Below are 17,531 nucleotides of genomic sequence, written 5' to 3' on the forward strand. Positions count from 1 at the left end.
GGTATTGAATCGGGCGTGCCGGATTCGAGACGGACGCGGCGACCGCGTCGCGGAGTCTCAGGGAGTAGCGGCACGGCTCCCGTGCCTGGCGCCCATTCCGGTCAGATAGACTTTAGTAATTTAACCCGCACGCCCGAGCACCCGAATGCACCGAGAGATCGTGCCGAGGGAAGTTCCGCGAAATAACGATAATAATTAAACCGAATGAAAATTTATCGGTTATAGTAACGATGGTCTGATAGACTCTCCACGCCAGCCGCCACCCTCCATTTCCTTATGCGCCCTTCGGCAGAGGGATTAGCCCAAGTCAAATCGACTATGGACTCCCCCTGCGTCCGGACGCATGTGCTGGTCCTCTCCACGTTGACTATTGAGAGTCCCAGCTCCGCCGCCCAGTCCAGCGTCATCTTGCCTCTCCTATCTGTTCGCGGGGAACCCCATACTTCCGACTTAGCATTAAAGTCCCCCGCGACGATGATAGGCCTCGGATGGTGTCTTCTCATACAATCACCCAGGGAGCTGAGCTGCTCTTCGAACTCCCTGGGGCTGCGGTTCGGAGACGCGTAAATACACGCGACGACGATGGGCCCCCATTCTATCGTTACAAATCCCTCCCCTGTGTCGCGCTTTGTAATTAGGGGGGAGTCTGTAACGTTCCTCCGTACGATCGCCGCGGTGCCGTCGGTGCTTTGTACCCAATTTGGGTTTCCGTCGGGCACTCTATACGGCTCCGCGACGATCGCAAGGCCTCCTCCACTCTCCGCGAGGCGATGTAAGAGTAAATCTTGCGCCCCGCCGGAGTGGTTAATATTGGCCTGGATTACTTTGCAACTCATGGCTTGCATTTGTTGCTGTCCTCCTTGGCGACCTCCATCTCGTTCGGATCGTCTTCCGTGCTTTGTTCACGGAGTTTTCTCCTTTTTCCTGATGTGATCGCCTCACCTTTCTTCTCCTTACATTCTTCTGTACTTCCTACTCCTGTGTCTCTTTCCTTTGCCTTCTGTCCTCTTCTTATTGGGATCTGGCTGCTCTGCCTTATTACCGTCATTGAGGTGATGACAGGCTTCGCTTTTTCCTTCTCTTTTCCTACGTCTTTCTCATTGTTCTTTTTCCTTTCCTCTTGGGGTTTGGGAGGAGCCTCGCTCCGCTTGGGTTGCGGAGCGATTTGTTTCCCCTTTACTCCTTTTTGCACCGGTGTGCACCGCCTACTTCCCGCTCTATGATTAGCGGGAAGTCCTTTGTCCGTGCACACCGGGCACTTAATTTCAGCATCACATGTCTTCGCCATGTGACCCTCTGTTCCACATCGGTAGCACCGGAGGCTGCGGTATTTATTGTTTGGACATCTATCCCTAACATGTCCCCCCTCCAAGCATTTAAAGCATTGGAGGGGTCTTGTCTCCAAGATGTCCACCCTTGACCTCGCCCAGCCCACGGTGATTCTACCCGTCTCGCCGATGGTTTTGGCCGCCGTCAGGGGGCAGCGGGCCCATGCTGTACGCATCCCACTGGGTGTGACTCGTAATTCTCTCACCTTTACATCTTCTTTATTACAGAGTCCTGCCCTTGCGATTGATTCTACAACCTCCTCTGCCGTTACCGATTCGTCAAGGTCTTTTACCCTAACCTCGGCCATTTTCATTGGTCTATCGACCCTGATTCCCTCTTTACCTGCTAGCGCCTCTCTTAGTTTTAGCGCCAGCAGGTCTGCTATTTCGGCACTGGACTTGATACCTTTGCTGTCCTTGTCCTTTGCAGCAGGTGTAGGGGGTATCTCAAATTTGAGAGCCCTCGTGATCTGCTTATGTGCACGTTCTCCAGCCCTAGATCTTTGAGCTGAATCTTTTGCTTCGCTTCCCTGATCGTTTCTTCATACTTTCCGACCGGGCAGGTTATTATTACTGCCGCGGTCTTTGGAACTTTCCTATCCCGTTTCTTTTTAGGTGTGTCCTCCCCCCTTTATCATCTGGTAGGTTTGCCCTTTAAAGCTCGCCTGCTTCTCTTTAGGCTTTTTTCCTGGGTTCTTGGTTTTGCGCTCTTCTTTTTAACAACCTTTACCCAGTCTTCCTCCTTTCCTTTCTTCTCCTCCTTCCTATTTTCCTGCTTGGCGACGACTCTCTTGATATTCCTTGCTCTCGCAGGTGGATTCAGTGTGGTCGGAGCGGATGGAGCGGTTGGAGCGATGGCCTTGCTCTTATCCTTCTTCTGGCCTTGTCTCGCGATCTGGTTTGCGGGTGGCCCACCATGACTTTTCGACCCCTGGGCACAGTATATACAGTAGCGCAACTCTGTGTCGGCACCTTTGATGTATATGATGCTCAAAATGGAGTGCGCATGCGCCAAGTCAGCGAGTACATGCAGTACCGCCATCTAAACTTTTTTCACACTCTTCCTCCCTCGCTTTATTTTTTCTCTTTTTTGTATATGTACATATTTTTAATTATATTTAATAATTTAATAATGAAATTTTTGAAAACATTCTAATGCAATTTATTAAATAAAATAAATATATATTTTTCAATAAAATATACCGTATTTTATAATAAATATTGGAATATTTAATTATTATGAATAAATAATAAATGAATAAATATTAAATTGAATATGAATATTATATAAATAAATATAATGAATGAATGTAATAAATATATTTTATTATTATGAATATTTTATTTTACAATAAAAATATAAAAATACGTACATTAAATTACAAGTAAATTACAACTAATAAAAAATTTCCAATTTATTAATTAATCTATTAACATTGTAAATCCAAATTAATACAAACATTTTGATTATTAAGGTTAATTTTGAGTATAAGGATACATTAAATAAATTAAAATAAATTTAAGTACAATTTAAAATATTGTAAATATAAATTATTTATTTTTTAATATTTAAAAACGCCCTAGCAATATATCTGAAACACAAAGCTAAGATCAATGTGCTTCCTACGAGAAAATAAAAAAAATCTATATAAATATATATAGGTTAACCATTTCCTCTAAGGATAATATGCTTCAATCAGCTTTCCACTTTTTTTTCCACTAATTTCACTCGCACTTCATTTTCACTACACAAGCTGTGACACAAGACTACTTTGTAATCACTTTCTTACTATTTGAAATTACTCTGCACTCAAACTTGTCAATAAAAACATGTTTTCACGACCATTTAAATGCTAAGAGAATGAGCGAGAGAGAGCGTGAACAAAGAAAGAGAAAGTGAGATAAAAGTTCAGATGGCGGTACTGTATTTACTCGCTGACTTCGCGCATGCGCACTCCATTTTGGGCATCATAAATTTCAGTAAGTTGCGCTACTGTATATACTGTGCCCTGGGGAAGGGGAGGAGCCTGTTCTACTATTATCGGCTGTGTCCCCCTTATTCGTTGTCGTCCCGGTAGTCTTTCAATTAGAGGGGAAATTTTTTCGTCGAGGATCCTAGTGATTGTCTCCTCGATTCTCCTATCCGTATCTCTCCTTTCTGTCTCCTCCTGGTGGCTTTGACTTTGCGACTTTGTTTTGTCGCTTCTCAGGTTGAGCATTGGAAATCCCGTCAGATTATCCAAAGACGGGACAGGGGCTGTTGGAGTTTCTTCCATCTCCACGTCTATGTCCTGCATCCTTTCCTCGGCGGGGGGAGCCCCCCATTTGTTAGTGGAATCGGGGTTCCCCTGGTTCTCCTCTTTCTTTCCCTCCTTTCTTTGGAAGCCCCCTCACCTCTTGGTGAAGGTGGGGCTTTCTTTTCCGCGTCCGTGGCCTCCCCGTCGCTAGACGGCAGCGGGGTTACGGACGCATTCCTCCACGAGACGTTTCCCCATCCCTCGGACGAGGTTGCACTCCTTGATCTGTCCCTGTTCCTCTCGTTCTCCTTCATTCTCTTCCGCATGACCTCCAATGCTCGTCTCAGCTTGGTGTTTTCCTCTCTGAGTACTGCCATCTCCTTACTCATCTCGTTGAATCGCTCTTCGATTCCTGCAGCACTTTTGTCCTGTTGCACTTTGAGTGCCAGCACGATGGTAGCCGCACTCATTAGTGCCGCTGCTTCCTTGATCTGTCCTTCGAAGGTGACCTTCAGTTGCTTAGATCTGTCGGCAACTTTGAATATTCCAGTGGCCGCTTCCGTAGCTCTTGCTCCTATGTCGGCCACTGACGTTAGCGACAGTTCCTTCTGCATGCCTCGCATCATTTTCAGGAACCTGGTATAGCTTCCTGAGTTGTCCGATTTGGCATTGGGATTGAGAATAAATTTCTCTTTCCTTGCCTCTTCTTCCTGACGTTTGTCTTCCTCCTTCTTCAGTTTTATATGGTACGCATCTGTAGTGGTTTTCCTACCTCGTGTGTCCTTTTTAACGCCATCGCTCCTTTTCAGCAGGTCAGCTTCTCTTTCCTCGTGGTCTATTGATTCGTCTATGTCGACTGTGCTGGTATTCGCTTCCACGTCCACTGTGTCGGTTTCCTCATCTAGCTGACCTCTCCTCTTCTTAGCGGCTTGAGTCATCTCCTTGGTCTTGTTTTCGACGTCTTCCTTAGCACACTCTCTGGTGATTGAGGATGTGCTACTAGCGGGACTCATCTTAACCCTGATATCTTCCAGGGCTACTATAGGGATTTTGTCCCCTATAAGAGTGCGGCTATTAATACCCTCTCTTCCCTTTCGGGACTCTAGGCTGTCGCTTCGCAGCCTTCTGCCGCCTGTAGTGTCCTCAGACGCTTTTATCGGCGATCTATCCCTTGCCTCGTTGCAGGACTCAGCATCTTCTTCTTCTCTTTTATTTTTTGGGATTCTTGAATTCTTCTGACTCATCTTAAAGATTCCCATTCCCCGTGGCGGCTCCGCCGACCGGGTACACCCTCCGGCCGGGGGATGCTCCGAAACATGACCGGCCACATCCCTCAGGGCCCCGAGAACTCCCGGGGGGTCGGCATATGTCTTTGGCCGGGCGGAAACTTCCAGACCCCGGCACTGACTCCGGCCCCTTACTCACCACGTGGAGATTTTGACGCCTCCACGGGCTTTCCAGGGACCCCCGCCTCCGACAACGGGGGTACCGCCACGGGTGGCGCCACCCAGGGGGGCCCCCACGGACGGTTGAGACTGGATCACCGCTCCCCGGCACAGTCTTGCCCGCCGTGGCGACCAGCACACCCTCCGTCCGGTAATCACTTTCAGACGAGAGGGCAAGTGCCTCTGCTGGGTGACCGCTTCGGAAGGGGAAGCGGTCACGGTCACCCAGCAGTATACTTCTCTCGCCGCCGGGCCCAGACCACGAAATACGTTCGAGCGGCCCTGGCGGCCGTCCTCGGTACTCTGGGACGAGGGCCGAAGCCCTCCGACCAGAGAGCAACTCACCATCCCTCTTGGCCCGAGCTCCGAATACGTCGGAGTGGCCCGGAAGGGGTCCAGCACGGCGGGTCCGGGTAACTCCGGACACCCGGATATCTTCGGGTGTATCACCCCGCCGGCCGTCGCAACCCTGCATGGCTGCTCACCATTCTAACCCCGCGGCCCCTGCCGCAAAGCACCCACCCCGAACGCCCCGAAGGGCAACCCCGAAGTAAAAACCCCAGAACCACCCCCCAGAATCCCCGAAGAGAATACCCCACAGCAGAGCCGCAGGAGTGGGACACCCACTCACCCCGGACCCCAAAGATGTAACTCACCAGAGTCCGGGGAGTGTTTGTATTAAGTAACTTAGTACGGAGCACTGTTGGCACCCAATCCTCCAGCGGATTGGGTGAGCTCCCTCGCCACGACAAGGCCGTGCTCCACGAGGGAGAGTGTTGCGTCCGTGGGTATCACCCCTTTGAGCGTTTCCGGGAGATCGTTGTCAAGGAAGCTGATATTAACAATCAGTGCGAGATTGTTTCTCGGCGCCATGACAGATTCGGTTCCGAGCTGTCGTGCCGTGAGGACGTGTCCTCCGACAGCTGATACTATCTTCATATGTACATATTATTGTACTGTTATCTTGTTCTGTGTTACATTATTTTACTATTAAAGTTCTTTCGTTCTCTACGAGAGCGTATTTATTTCGGGCGCGAGTGAGCGTGAGTGTGAGACGCGGCGTGTCTGCGAGATATTGCAGAGTCGACTCGTGGACGCAACAATATATACATATATTTTGTAACGTCCTGCGTTATGTTTTACGACCCGTTACATTCGTCATCCGTCATCTGTGAAAGGAAGATCGTCTCTGAGCGCGTTGCTAGGAAGACTGGTGTTGTTGTTGAGATGACGGTGTTGGTCTGACAGCTGTTGGACTGCGTGATCGTTTCCTGAAATCCGAATATATTTATGCACATCTTAATTCTGTGTTATATTGAATTCGTTTACGTTGTTATTCTAATAAAATTCTTACGTTTACTTTGCGAGCTTTTCCGCGGCGCGAGTGTGAGTGTGCGAAAACCTTTGGCGAGTGGTTCGAGACTTCTCGCAATCCACCGAAGGACATTACATTTTGGGGGCTCGTCCGGGATCTGCGACAAGGAAACGAATAGCAGGATGGCGACAGTACACTCTCCGAGGAGAACGCGATCGCAAACTCCAGCGATGACAGCTGAGACAGATTCACTGCGGGCTATTCTGCAAGAGCTAGGATAATTACGAGAAGAACAGAAAATGGAGCGTGAACAAATGCAACAGGAACTTCGTCAGAGGGACGAGACATTGCACCGATTGGAGCAGGAAATCACCCAGATAAGTCGCTCTAATAATAATGCGAATTCAGAAAGCGAACGTGTAAATCGTAAATCCCGTTGCGAAATGTATGGAGTGCGTCCACGAATATTAATAATTTAGGATTTAAATTAAAACTAGATACATATGACGGGATGGGTTCGTTGAGCGAATTTTTCACTCAGTTTGAATTAATTACGCGAACGAACGGTTGGTCAGAAGAGCTTAAAACGGTCGCGTTAGCGTCAAGTTTAAGGGGAAAAGCGCGATCGGTCTTAGATTGCATAAAAGAATTAGAAAAATTGAAATTTGAAGATTTAAAATTAAAGTTAGAGTTGCGTTTTGGAGAGGGGCATCTCTCGGGAACTTATTATACGCAATTTACAAATTGTTGACAGAAATTCGGAGAGGAAATAACTACTTTGGGAGGTGATGTTGAGCGATTGGCTCAATTAGCTTATCCTGAATGCGCAGAGGAAATTCGTGAAAAGATAGCGTGCGCGCAATTTATTAATGCGATCAGTGACGGATTTATTTAAAGAACTTTGCAGTTAGAGGGAATAATATCATTAAAAATAGCAATTGAAAGGGCTATGGCTATAAAAGTGATAATAGTGAAAATAGTTTTCAGAAAAAGAAAGATCAGAATAGTGGGAATAGCTCAAAACGGAATAACAAAAATTTCAGTGGGAAGAATTCAAAAGAAGCTGATAAGGGTGAGAAAATTCTAGGGAAAATAAATAAAGAATTTAAAAACAAAATAGAGTGTTGGCAATGTGGGGCTTACAGACATTATCGTTCGGAATGTCCGAAAAATTTAGATAAAAAAAAAGAAAAACCAAAAAGGTCGGATTTAACGGGGCGAGTTCGACTTGTTTTAAAAATGGTCCGGGAGTAAATGTTAAAAGTTATCAAATTAGTCGAATTAGAGAAAGTAATAATTATTTTAATTATATAGGGAAAATTGATGGAAAAACTTATAAATTTAAAATTGATACGGGCTCGGATATTTCAATTATTAATAAGAAAATAATATATAAATCTTATCAGAGAATGTTAGTAGAAAATAATTTTCTAAAATATCCCACAGGAAAGAGAGTTCCTATTAAGTCTAAGGTGAAGGTTAGGATTAATATTGGAAAATTTTCAGAAGAAATGTTAGTTTTTGTAGCAGACATTAAGGACGAATTTTTATTAGGGGTCGATTTTCTCTTAAAAGTAGGATTAGAAGAGATATTCAATTCAGTTTTCGAAAATGATTCAGAACAAAAAGATTTCAAAGAATTAGAATGTGTTTGTGTTGGAGATTATGAAGCAAAGGTTTTATTAACCTCTTAAATTAAAAGATTTATAAGAGAAAAATAGTTTCAATTTAGATGAAATACAAAGGAAGGATTTTATAGAATTTCTTGAGGAATTTCAGGATGTTTTCTCGGAAGAAATTGTGGCGGAAAGTTGCGATGAGATGGAACATAAAATAAATTTAATAGAATCAAATCCTATAAAACAAATTCCTCGTAGAATTCCTATTCATATGAGAAAAGAAGTGGATAAAATAATTGAAGAAATGAAGAGTCAAGGGATTATTGAAGAGTCACATAGTCCATGGGTTTCTCCTGCAGTATTAGTTAAAAAGAAAGATGGTTCAATTCGTTTTTGTGTGGATTATAGAAAATTAAATGCGGTAACGGTAAAAGATTCTTATCCGCTCCCTAGAATAACTGATATTCTTGATCGACTTTCAGGGAATTCATGGTTTTCGACTTTAGATTTAAAGAGTAGTTATTGGCAAGTTAAAGTTTGTTCTCAGGATAAAGAGAAAACAGCTTTTTTGATTGGTAATGGTTTATGGCAATTTACGGTTATGCCTTTCGGGTTATGCAATGCGCCAGCGACTTTTGAAAGATTGATGGAAAAAGTTCTGCGAGAAAATTTATTAAAAATATGTTTGGTTTATTTAGACGATGTAATTATTTTGGGGAAAACATTTTTTTTAATTATGAAGAATTTGGGAAAAGTTTTTCTTCGACTTCGAGGGGCAGGTTTAAAAGTGAATCCAAAGAAGTGTAATTTATTAGATACAAAAGTAAAATATTTGGGGCATATTATTTCAGAAGAAGGTATTACTACGGATTCGGAGAAGTTATCCGCAGTGGAAAATTGGCCAATCCCAAAGACTAAGAGACAGATTTAAAGTTTTTCAGGATTTTGCTCCTATTATCGTGAAAGGGTTCTCTCTTTTAGCAAAGCTACTTTATGTTTTGACGGAAAATAATTCTAAATTTAATTGGGATGAACGTTGTCAAAGTGTATTTGAAACCTTGAAGCGGGAATTAATTTGTTCTCCAATTTTATCCTTTCCCTTAGAGAAAGGAGAATTTATTCTTGACACTGATGCATCCAATCATGGAATCAGTGCGGTTTTATCACAAATTCAAGGGATTAGAAAACGTCATAAGCCTAGTCTACAATGGCAGTAAGCAGTATAGAGTAAGCAGTAAGCAGTAAGCAGTATGAAATGGGAATTGCCCATTTCGTTACTCCCGGTCTTTACATCCACTAAAAACAGTATACTCTCTATTCCTACAGCCTTGTTATTGCCATTGTATACTGTTTTTAGTGGATGTAAAGACCGGGAGTAACGAAATGGGCAATTCCCATTTCATACTGCTTACTGCTTACTGCTTACTCTATACTGCTTACTGCCATTGTAGACTAGGCTATAGCATATTACAATAGGATTTTTAATAAAGCGGAGAGGAACTATTATGTAACGCGACGGGAATTTTTAGCAATAGTCGATGCAGTCAAATTTTTTCATCATTATTTATATGGTCAGAAAAGACTATGCCCAGTTATAGATGGATTTTGGGTCCCCAGTGAACAACAATGAGACATGGCTAAAATTGTAGGGCATCATAGGAAGATTAAAAGTTTTCATGGGCAGAACCTTGTAATGAGTCCCCTGAGTCCTAGAACTATTCAAAGTTCGCTATTATGACCATGTACCACTGGTCTTGTCCGATTTCTCTGCGTCCAGGGCACTTCCCTGCGGTGATGGCGGTAACGAATTGTACCAAAGACATTGAAATAATATGTCTAGAATGTATTTGGTACAGTTCATTAATTCGGACTAAGTCCCTGGACGCGATCTATGCCGTCATGCCAGAGAAACTCGGATTTTGTTCTTGTGACGGCGATGTCTCTGGAGTTCGCCCTGGGGGGGAAGATGAACAAGCGCTCACCAGACTTCAATGAGGCAATTAAAACTCTTCGTTTCGTACATCGTGAGTGTCTCCCTATCGATTAATATATGACTCATGACTGTTCACGAGGGGCCCAAACTGGGCATAGTCCTTTCTTATACGAACCGATCACATCTCATTACGTTGGTTAATGTCTTTCAGAGATTTAGAGGGACAGTTGGCACGATGGTTGGAACGGCTGCAGCAATATGATTTGAAGTGGTTTATCGGAAAGGCAAAGTACATAAGAATGCTGATGGCTTATCAAGACGCCCTTGTGCAGAGAATTCCTGTAACTATTGTGCTAAAGTTGTAGCAAAGGAAGAAAATTTAGTTAGCAGAATCACATTTGATGCTGTTAATCATCAAGAATGGCGGGCGGAACAATTGAAAGATCTTAAAGTTTCGATTTTTCTTCTTGGAAAAAAATGGAAAACGATCGGAATGGAAAAGTCTTGCTGAAAAGGATATATCGGCTAAGATTTATTTTAACTATTGGGATTCTTTATTTGTGGAAAATGGAGTTCTATATAAAAAGTGGGTGGTCTTCAAACCTTAAGACGAATGTCTTTCAGGTAATGGGCAAATGGCCCATGCTAGCTTTTCTTCTAAATGCAGCTAAGCTAGGAACCGTGCTACCTGATAAACCTGTGGAATTTGCGGGTCCACTTCATTCTGCTCACACCAGTTCAGCTATCTTCTAACTGCTGGATAGTACGTGTTCAGCATCGATTGTCTCCAATCGGAATTTAGAAGCTATTTTTTAGCGGATGACCAGTTGCTAATGAGGTTTTCCCAACCCCAATTAACCAAGCCTTTTTTTTTTGCGCTGGGGAAACCTTTTATGGGTACCCTTACTCCTCGGATAGAGAGCAAGGGTTATGTGGGACTCATTCTGATTATCCCGGGGAGAACCGAAGTTTTCCCCGTGATAGGCCACAGAATGTTACCGCACTAAAACCCCAGCGGGTGTTCATCTCGGGCGTTTGGTAGGGGGCGCGAGGGATACTGGTATCCCATGTCGTCCTCGCTCCCCCCGCCAAAGCCATTCCCGGAGAGATGCCTCGGTTTTTAGGCCGAGACACCTTTTTTTTTTGATTCGCTGGGGAAACCTTTTATAGGTACCCATGCCTCCGGGATGAGAACATGGGTTATGTGGGACTCATTCTGCTTATCCCAGGGAGAACCGAAGTTTTCCCCGTGATAAGCCACAGAATGTTACCGCACTAAAACCCCAGTGGGTGTCCTTCTCGGGCGTTGGTTGGGGGGCGTTCGGGATGCTGGTATCCCATGCCGTCCGGACGCCCCCCCCGCCCAGCCTTCTCCGGGGAGATGCCCTAACCTTGCGGCCAAGACATCTCCCCGTCCGCCATCGTGCGGATACCACCCGGTTGTGACGCAGAGCGGACACCGGCTCCACGTCACGCCCTCCCGTTGGTGTTGGGGGGCGGGGTCGGGGCTCGAGTGTTCCCGCTCGAGCCCCGGCCCCCCGCCTTTCGGCCGCGGCCCCCCACAAGGGGCAGCGGATCCGACCGTCAGCCGGAGGGCCCTCCTCGAGGTTCGGGCGGCTCCTCAGGACTTACGCCGTGGGAATCCGCCCTTATCCCTCCCTCGAGGTCTCCGGGAGCAGAGTGCCAGACTTAAACGTCCAGCGCTCCCCCCGGTGACCTCATCCCATCCCAGTATTATCTAGGGCGGGACGGGGCCCGACCCTTCCCCGGCCCCCACCACAGCGACCTCTTCGCCTGGGCAGCCAGGAGGGGTCGTCCCTCTCCTCCCGGGATTCAGGGGAGAACAAGTCTCCCCCTTCTCCCGCTCTTTTCTCTCTCCCTTTCCGTCTCCTCCTTCTGCGACATGACTTTTTCGCAGAAGGAGGAGACCGCCTTCCACTTCTCTTCGTCTCCCAACATTTCACCCACTAGGGTGGGCAGGGACAGGTCCCCGCCCACCACCGCCGCCAGTTCCGCTCTCTCCCCCGCCCATTCTGGGCACTCCTCCAGGGTGTGCTGGGCCGTATCGCAGTCATGATCGCAGAACCAGCACACCCTGGACTTCTCTTTCCCGATGCGACCCATGTATTCCCCGAAACAGCCATGTCCGGTGAATACCTGGGTCATCCTGTAGGACACCCCTCCTCTGGATCTGTCCAGCCAGTGAACGAGATGAGGTCTAATAGCCTTGACGGTCCTCTGGCCAGGCAAGCTGGGATCCTCCAGCATGCCCCGCCATCTGTCTATGAGGACTCGTCTGGCTTGTCCCCTTACTGTACGTCTGATACCGTCGGTGACGAGAACTCCTGCCTGCTGTAACTCCTTTATCCTGGAGTATACCTCTGAGTACATGCGGGCCAGGAGCTCCGCAGGGGGCACTCCGGAGAGCACCCCCACTGCCGTCCAGCTCACTGTCCGGTACCCCCGGCATATGCGGTTGGCCGCCCGGCGCTGCAATTTCCTTAAGGCGTCACGCAGGCGCCGAGTGGCCCCCACCTTTTCCGCCCAAACGGGGGCACCGTACATGAGCATGGCGTGCACGGTACCAGCGTACAGTCGGCGAACATTTTCTGCCGGTCCCCCAAGGTTTGGTAGTAGGCGGCCCAAGGCCATGGCCGCTCTTTCTACCCTGGGGGAGATTCGTCTGAAATGCTCGCCGAACGTCCACCGACTGTCCAGGTGGAGTCCCAGGTATTTAATGTGGGCCCCCACCTCGATCGGGGTGTCCATTACCCTTATTCGGGCTCTTGGTGGCGCCCCATGTTTTCCGTTGTGGAAAAAGGCTGCCTCTGTTTTATGGGGCGCCACCTTGAGCCCTACCGTCCTTATGGTGTTTATCACCCTCCCCGTGGCCAAGTTGGCCCTTACTATTGCTTCCCCCCAGTTTCTCCCTCCGGCTAGGATCAAAGTGTCGTCTGCATAGCAGACGACATGACAGCCGGAGGGGAGGGCAGTCCGCAGGACCCCGTCGTATATGATGTTCCACAGGAGCGGACCCAACACGGATCCCTGTGGAACACCACACGACATACTTCGTTCCGTCCTCTCCGCATCCCGGTCGTAGTAGGAGACTTTCCTACCCCGGAAGTAATCCCGAACCATGGCTATCAGGTAGGGGGGCACTCGATGATGTTCCAGCGCTACCCCTACCCGACGCCAGGGCAGGGTGTTAAAGGCATTGGAGATATCCAATGACACCGCCACCAACACCCCGCCCTCCTCCATGACGGATCCCGCGATTGAGCGCACTCTCTTGACTGCGTCAATTGTCGAGCGCCCAACCCGGAACCCGTACTGGTCATTATTGAGGTTCGGGCCCTCCCGGGTCAAGTGCCAGACGAGGCGGTCGCAAATAATCCTTTCAAGGACTTTGCCCGCCTCGTCTAAAAAGCATATCGGCCGGTATGCGGAGGGCTGGTTCCGCGGTTTGCCCTCTTTCGGAAGGAGGACTATGTTTGCCTCCTTCCATACTGGGGGGAATTTGCCTTCCCTGAGGCATGAGGTATAAAGGTCCCTCATATCATCCTGGAGATCCTTGTGAGCAAGGCGCCTTGTCCTTCCTGGGATGCCGTCAGGTCCGGGCGCCTTGGCGCTCTTGATTTTCCTGACGACATCCGGCAGCTCTCCTCTCGAGACGTGCATCAGCTCCTCGTCCCATTCTATATTCCTCTCGGGGATTGGGTCATTGTACCCATCCTCCATTGTTGGAAACAGGGTATCAATGACCCGTCGGACGAAGAGCGGATCCATGGTCTCTGTGACCGGGGACGCCACCTGTTTAAGCTTGCCAAGCACTAGCTTATAGGGGCGCCCCCATGGATCTCTGTCTAGAGAGGAGAGCAATTCTCCCCATGACTTCGCCTTCGCTGCCCTGATCTCCAGTCTGAGTTCGTTCCTGAGGGACCTATAATCTTCCCATGCCTCTTCGTGTCCTTCCTGGTTGCGGCATCGATTGGCCCGTCTTTTGGCTCGGACCAATCTTTGTCGTAGCTCCGCTATCTGTTCCGACCACTAGTAGGCTTTCTTTGGTGGCCGGAACTTGGTCCTGGGCATGGAGGCTTCGCACGCAGCCTCCATGGTGCCCATGACCCAGCGGAGCTTGTCGTCCAATTCTTTCAGTGCGCCCTCCTTAGTCATGAGCACTGAATGGATGCCATGAAGGCATCTCCGTCTAGTTCCTGAGGGCCCATCGCTTGGCACGGGACTCCTTGTCCTGGCGGCGGGCCGCGGTCTCTCCGGGGATGGCAGCAACGGAGAAGGTTATATGCTCGTGATCGGAGAGTGTCTCCCTCTCCGCCGCTACCCTCCATTCCCTTATGATTCTGGCTGCGAGTGGGTTCGCCCAAGTCAAATCGACTATTGAACCCCCTCGCATTCTGACGCACGTATTCTGTGCGCCAGAATTTATCACATTGAGACCGAAGTCCGCCGCCCAGTCCAAAACCATGCTCCCTCTCCTGTCCTGCCGCGGGGACCCCCAGACGCCTGATTTAGCGTTGAAGTCTCCCGCAACGATGATTGGACTAGGAGAGAGTCTTCTGGTCAATCTGCCCACCCTCCACAATCTGCGCGCGTATTCCTCGCGCGACAGACTCGGTGAAAGGTAGACAGATATGACTGCGATGAGCCCCCAGGTCACTGCCACGAACCCTTTCCCCCTGGTATGCGTCGCCATTGGGGAAGAGTTTGTGGCTCCTCTCCACGTGATGGCCGCCGTGCCATCCAAACTAACGGCCCACCTGGGACCCTCTCGGGCATTGTACGGCTCCGAGAGGATCCCTAGCCCACAGTCCTCCTGCGCCATGTATTGTAGCAGGAGGTCTTGCGCCGGCCCCGAGTGGTTAAGATTGGCCTGTATTACTCTACAGGTCATCTTCCTCGGAGCCGGTGTCCTGTCCGCCCTCCGCTTCCATTACGGAAGCGGAGTCCTTTTCCTCCAAATTTTCTCTTAGCCTCCTCCTCTTTCCGCCTCCCATTGCTTGGGGGGTGTTTTCCCCCTCCTCCGCTTTCCTCCTTTCGACGTTCGGGAGGGGCGTCAGAGCCCTAGTGGAAGAAGAGGAGGTTGTGGATCTCCTCTCCTTCTCTCGCCCTTCTTGTGTAATGGGCTGGTTTCTTCTACTTAATGTAGTGAGAGCCAGCCCTCTTGTGCCCTTTCTCACTGACGGGCATGATTTTCCTCCAGAGCGGTGTCCTGCCGGGAGATTTTTGTCCTTACATATTGGACATTCTACTTTCTCCCGACAGGACCTCGCTTCATGTCCCTCCTTGCCGCACCTAAAGCACTGCCCGCTGCGGTCTTCTTTGTTGGGGCACCGTTGCCTGACGTGGTCTCCCTCCAGGCATTTATAGCACTGGAGGGGCCTGTTTTCAAGCAGCTGTACCCCAACTATCGCCCACCCTATCCTTATCCTTTCCGCAGTCGCAATTTTGTTCGCCGCGGTTAGGGGGCATCTGGCCCATGCCGTTCCCATGCCATTTGGGGACATTTGTATGTCCCCAACCTTGACCTCTTCCTTTTCACATCCCCCGGCTAGTGATATCGATGTGGCTATTTCCGGGGGAGTGATCGACTCCTCGAGTCCTCTTAGCCGGATCTCCGCCATTTTGGTGGGTCTATCCACCCTGACGCTGTCCTTTCCCGCAAACACCTTTCTAAGGTTTAGTGCCAGCTTATCAGCCAGCGCTTTACCATTCTTGCCGGGGACCTCAAATATGAGGGCCCCGGTTATTGCTCTGCTTATTATGACTCCCTCTGTGATGCCGAGGGAGCCAAGGCTTATTTTTGTTCTTGCCTCTCGCATAGTCTCCTCATACTTGCCAGGAGGGCACGTAACGGTCACTGCCGCCGTTTTTGGTTCCCTCCTGGCCATTGTCTCGATTTTGGGTTTGGTCGGTTGTTCCTTCCTCTTCTTCTCCATCGTTGTCTGTCCTTGGGCAGTAGTTTGTGTCGCCTTTTTTGCCTTTTGGGCTGTTTTGCGACTAACTACCGTAGCCCATGTATTTTTGTCCTCCTTTCCTTTCTGTTGTGCCGCTTTCGCCGTTTGTTGTTGCTGCTGTTGTTGTTGCAGCCTGGCGTTTTGCGGTTTCTGTCCTTCCTTCGTGGCCTTTGGTTGTTGCCTTGCTGCAGTTTCCTGGGCCCTTTCCTTCTCGTTCTTCCTCTTTGGGGGTTTTGCGACCCTGCTCTTCCCCGGATTGGCAGGGGGATTGAGCGTGGTCGCAGTCGTTGGTTTTTCCTTCTTTCCTTCTCCTTATCCTTTCCTTTGTCCCATCCCCTGGTCTTCATCAGGGGAGCCGGTCTAATTATCTGAGAGGTGTCAATACCTCTCAGCTTGTCCTTCTTCCATGCGTCATGGTTGTTAGTTTGGACGCCTAGTCTCTTGTCGAGTAGGCGTTCCATCACGCCTTCCAGCATGGCCATGAAGCGCTCCTGATGCTCCATTTCCCCGCCCATTGGCTTGTCGGCTGTTTGCGACAAGACATTCATCGGTGAGGGGTTTCACGTGGCCATGGGTTCGCTGTCCTCCTCCATTATTACATCCTCTTCTTCTTCCTCCCTCCTTGAGGGGCCCGGGGTCTCCCCACTTAATTGTGGGAGTGAGATTCCGGGTTCCTCCCGATGCCTGGAGGCCCCCCCGTCTTCCGACGGAAGTGGGGCTTCCTCGCATCCCTCCTGTTCTCTCCTCGTCCTTCTTATCACCCTCCTCGGCCTCTGCGATAGAGGTATTTCCTGTGTTTCTTCCAGGATTTCTTCGTCTAGGGATAGTTGCGAAGTCCCGGAATTTCTATCCCAGAAGTCCTCTCCATCTCCCGTTGCAGGAACCTTCTTCTTCTCTGTGTTCTTGAACTTGTTTAGAAGAATCTTGAGGTTCCTGTTCTCGTGCCTTATTTTGTCCATCTGGGCCCTCAATTCGTCCAGTTGCTGGTCGATTGGTGTATCTATCGGGTTTTGGGCCCTGATGGCCAGAGCGGTTGCTGCCGCGCATATACTCGTGGCTGCGTCTTTCGTCCCTTTTGTTAGAGTGCCCTTCATTTGACCACTCTTCACGGCTATCTTGTATAGCGTTGTGGCCTGTTCGGCCGCTAACGCTTCCAGGTCTGATGTAGGCCTATGCCTATATTCTGCCTCCTTGTCTCGAATTTCTTCGAGGAACTCTTTATACGACTTAGTCGTGTCCGGCTTCTCTAAAGGTCGAGTATGTCTCTCTCCTTTCTCGCTTCCGCCTCTGCCTGCATCTTCTTCTCCTTTTCCTTCTTTTTCCGGAGTCCTCCGGTTGTTTCCGGTCTTCCACGACCCCTCTTTTCAGGGATCTCGTGGACCTCGACGTCACTCTCCTCTCCGCTGGTGATCAACTCGGTGTATATGGTCCGAGTCTCGTCGTTCGGATCTCCTTCTTTTAGGCCTCTGAGGGCCTGCGGCTCTTGACTGCCGCTACTTCCTTGAAGAGGTTCCCCCTTCTCTTCTTCTCCTAGGTGTATAGAGGAGAGACTTCCCGCTGGACTTATCCGGGTCAATCTGTTGGCTGGAATTTTCCCCGTAGCCATCTGCCAATCCTTTTGGGACATTCCGCCCGACTTCTCCGAGCTTGCATGCTCCATGTCAATGGTTGACGCGTTG

General features: G+C 48.9%; 2 protein-coding genes across 2 annotated transcripts; both read right to left on the minus strand.

Annotated features, from left to right (window-relative positions):
- Positions 1-212: 212 nt before the first annotated feature.
- Positions 213-836, minus strand: LOC145948926 (uncharacterized). Its single transcript, XM_083058507.1, has one exon. The coding sequence runs from the start codon at positions 834-836 to the stop codon at positions 213-215; it is 624 nt and encodes a 207-aa protein (XP_082914633.1).
- Positions 837-14,087: 13,251 nt separating this feature from the next.
- LOC145948928 (uncharacterized) lies at positions 14,088-14,720 on the minus strand. Its single transcript, XM_083058511.1, has one exon. The coding sequence runs from the start codon at positions 14,718-14,720 to the stop codon at positions 14,088-14,090; it is 633 nt and encodes a 210-aa protein (XP_082914637.1).
- Positions 14,721-17,531: the final 2,811 nt, after the last annotated feature.

Source organism: Prenolepis imparis, unplaced genomic scaffold (genome assembly GCF_030444845.1).
Source record: "Prenolepis imparis isolate NDT839.2.m4 unplaced genomic scaffold, iyPreImpa1.0 SCAF_2, whole genome shotgun sequence".
NCBI lineage: Eukaryota > Metazoa > Arthropoda > Insecta > Hymenoptera > Formicidae > Prenolepis > Prenolepis imparis.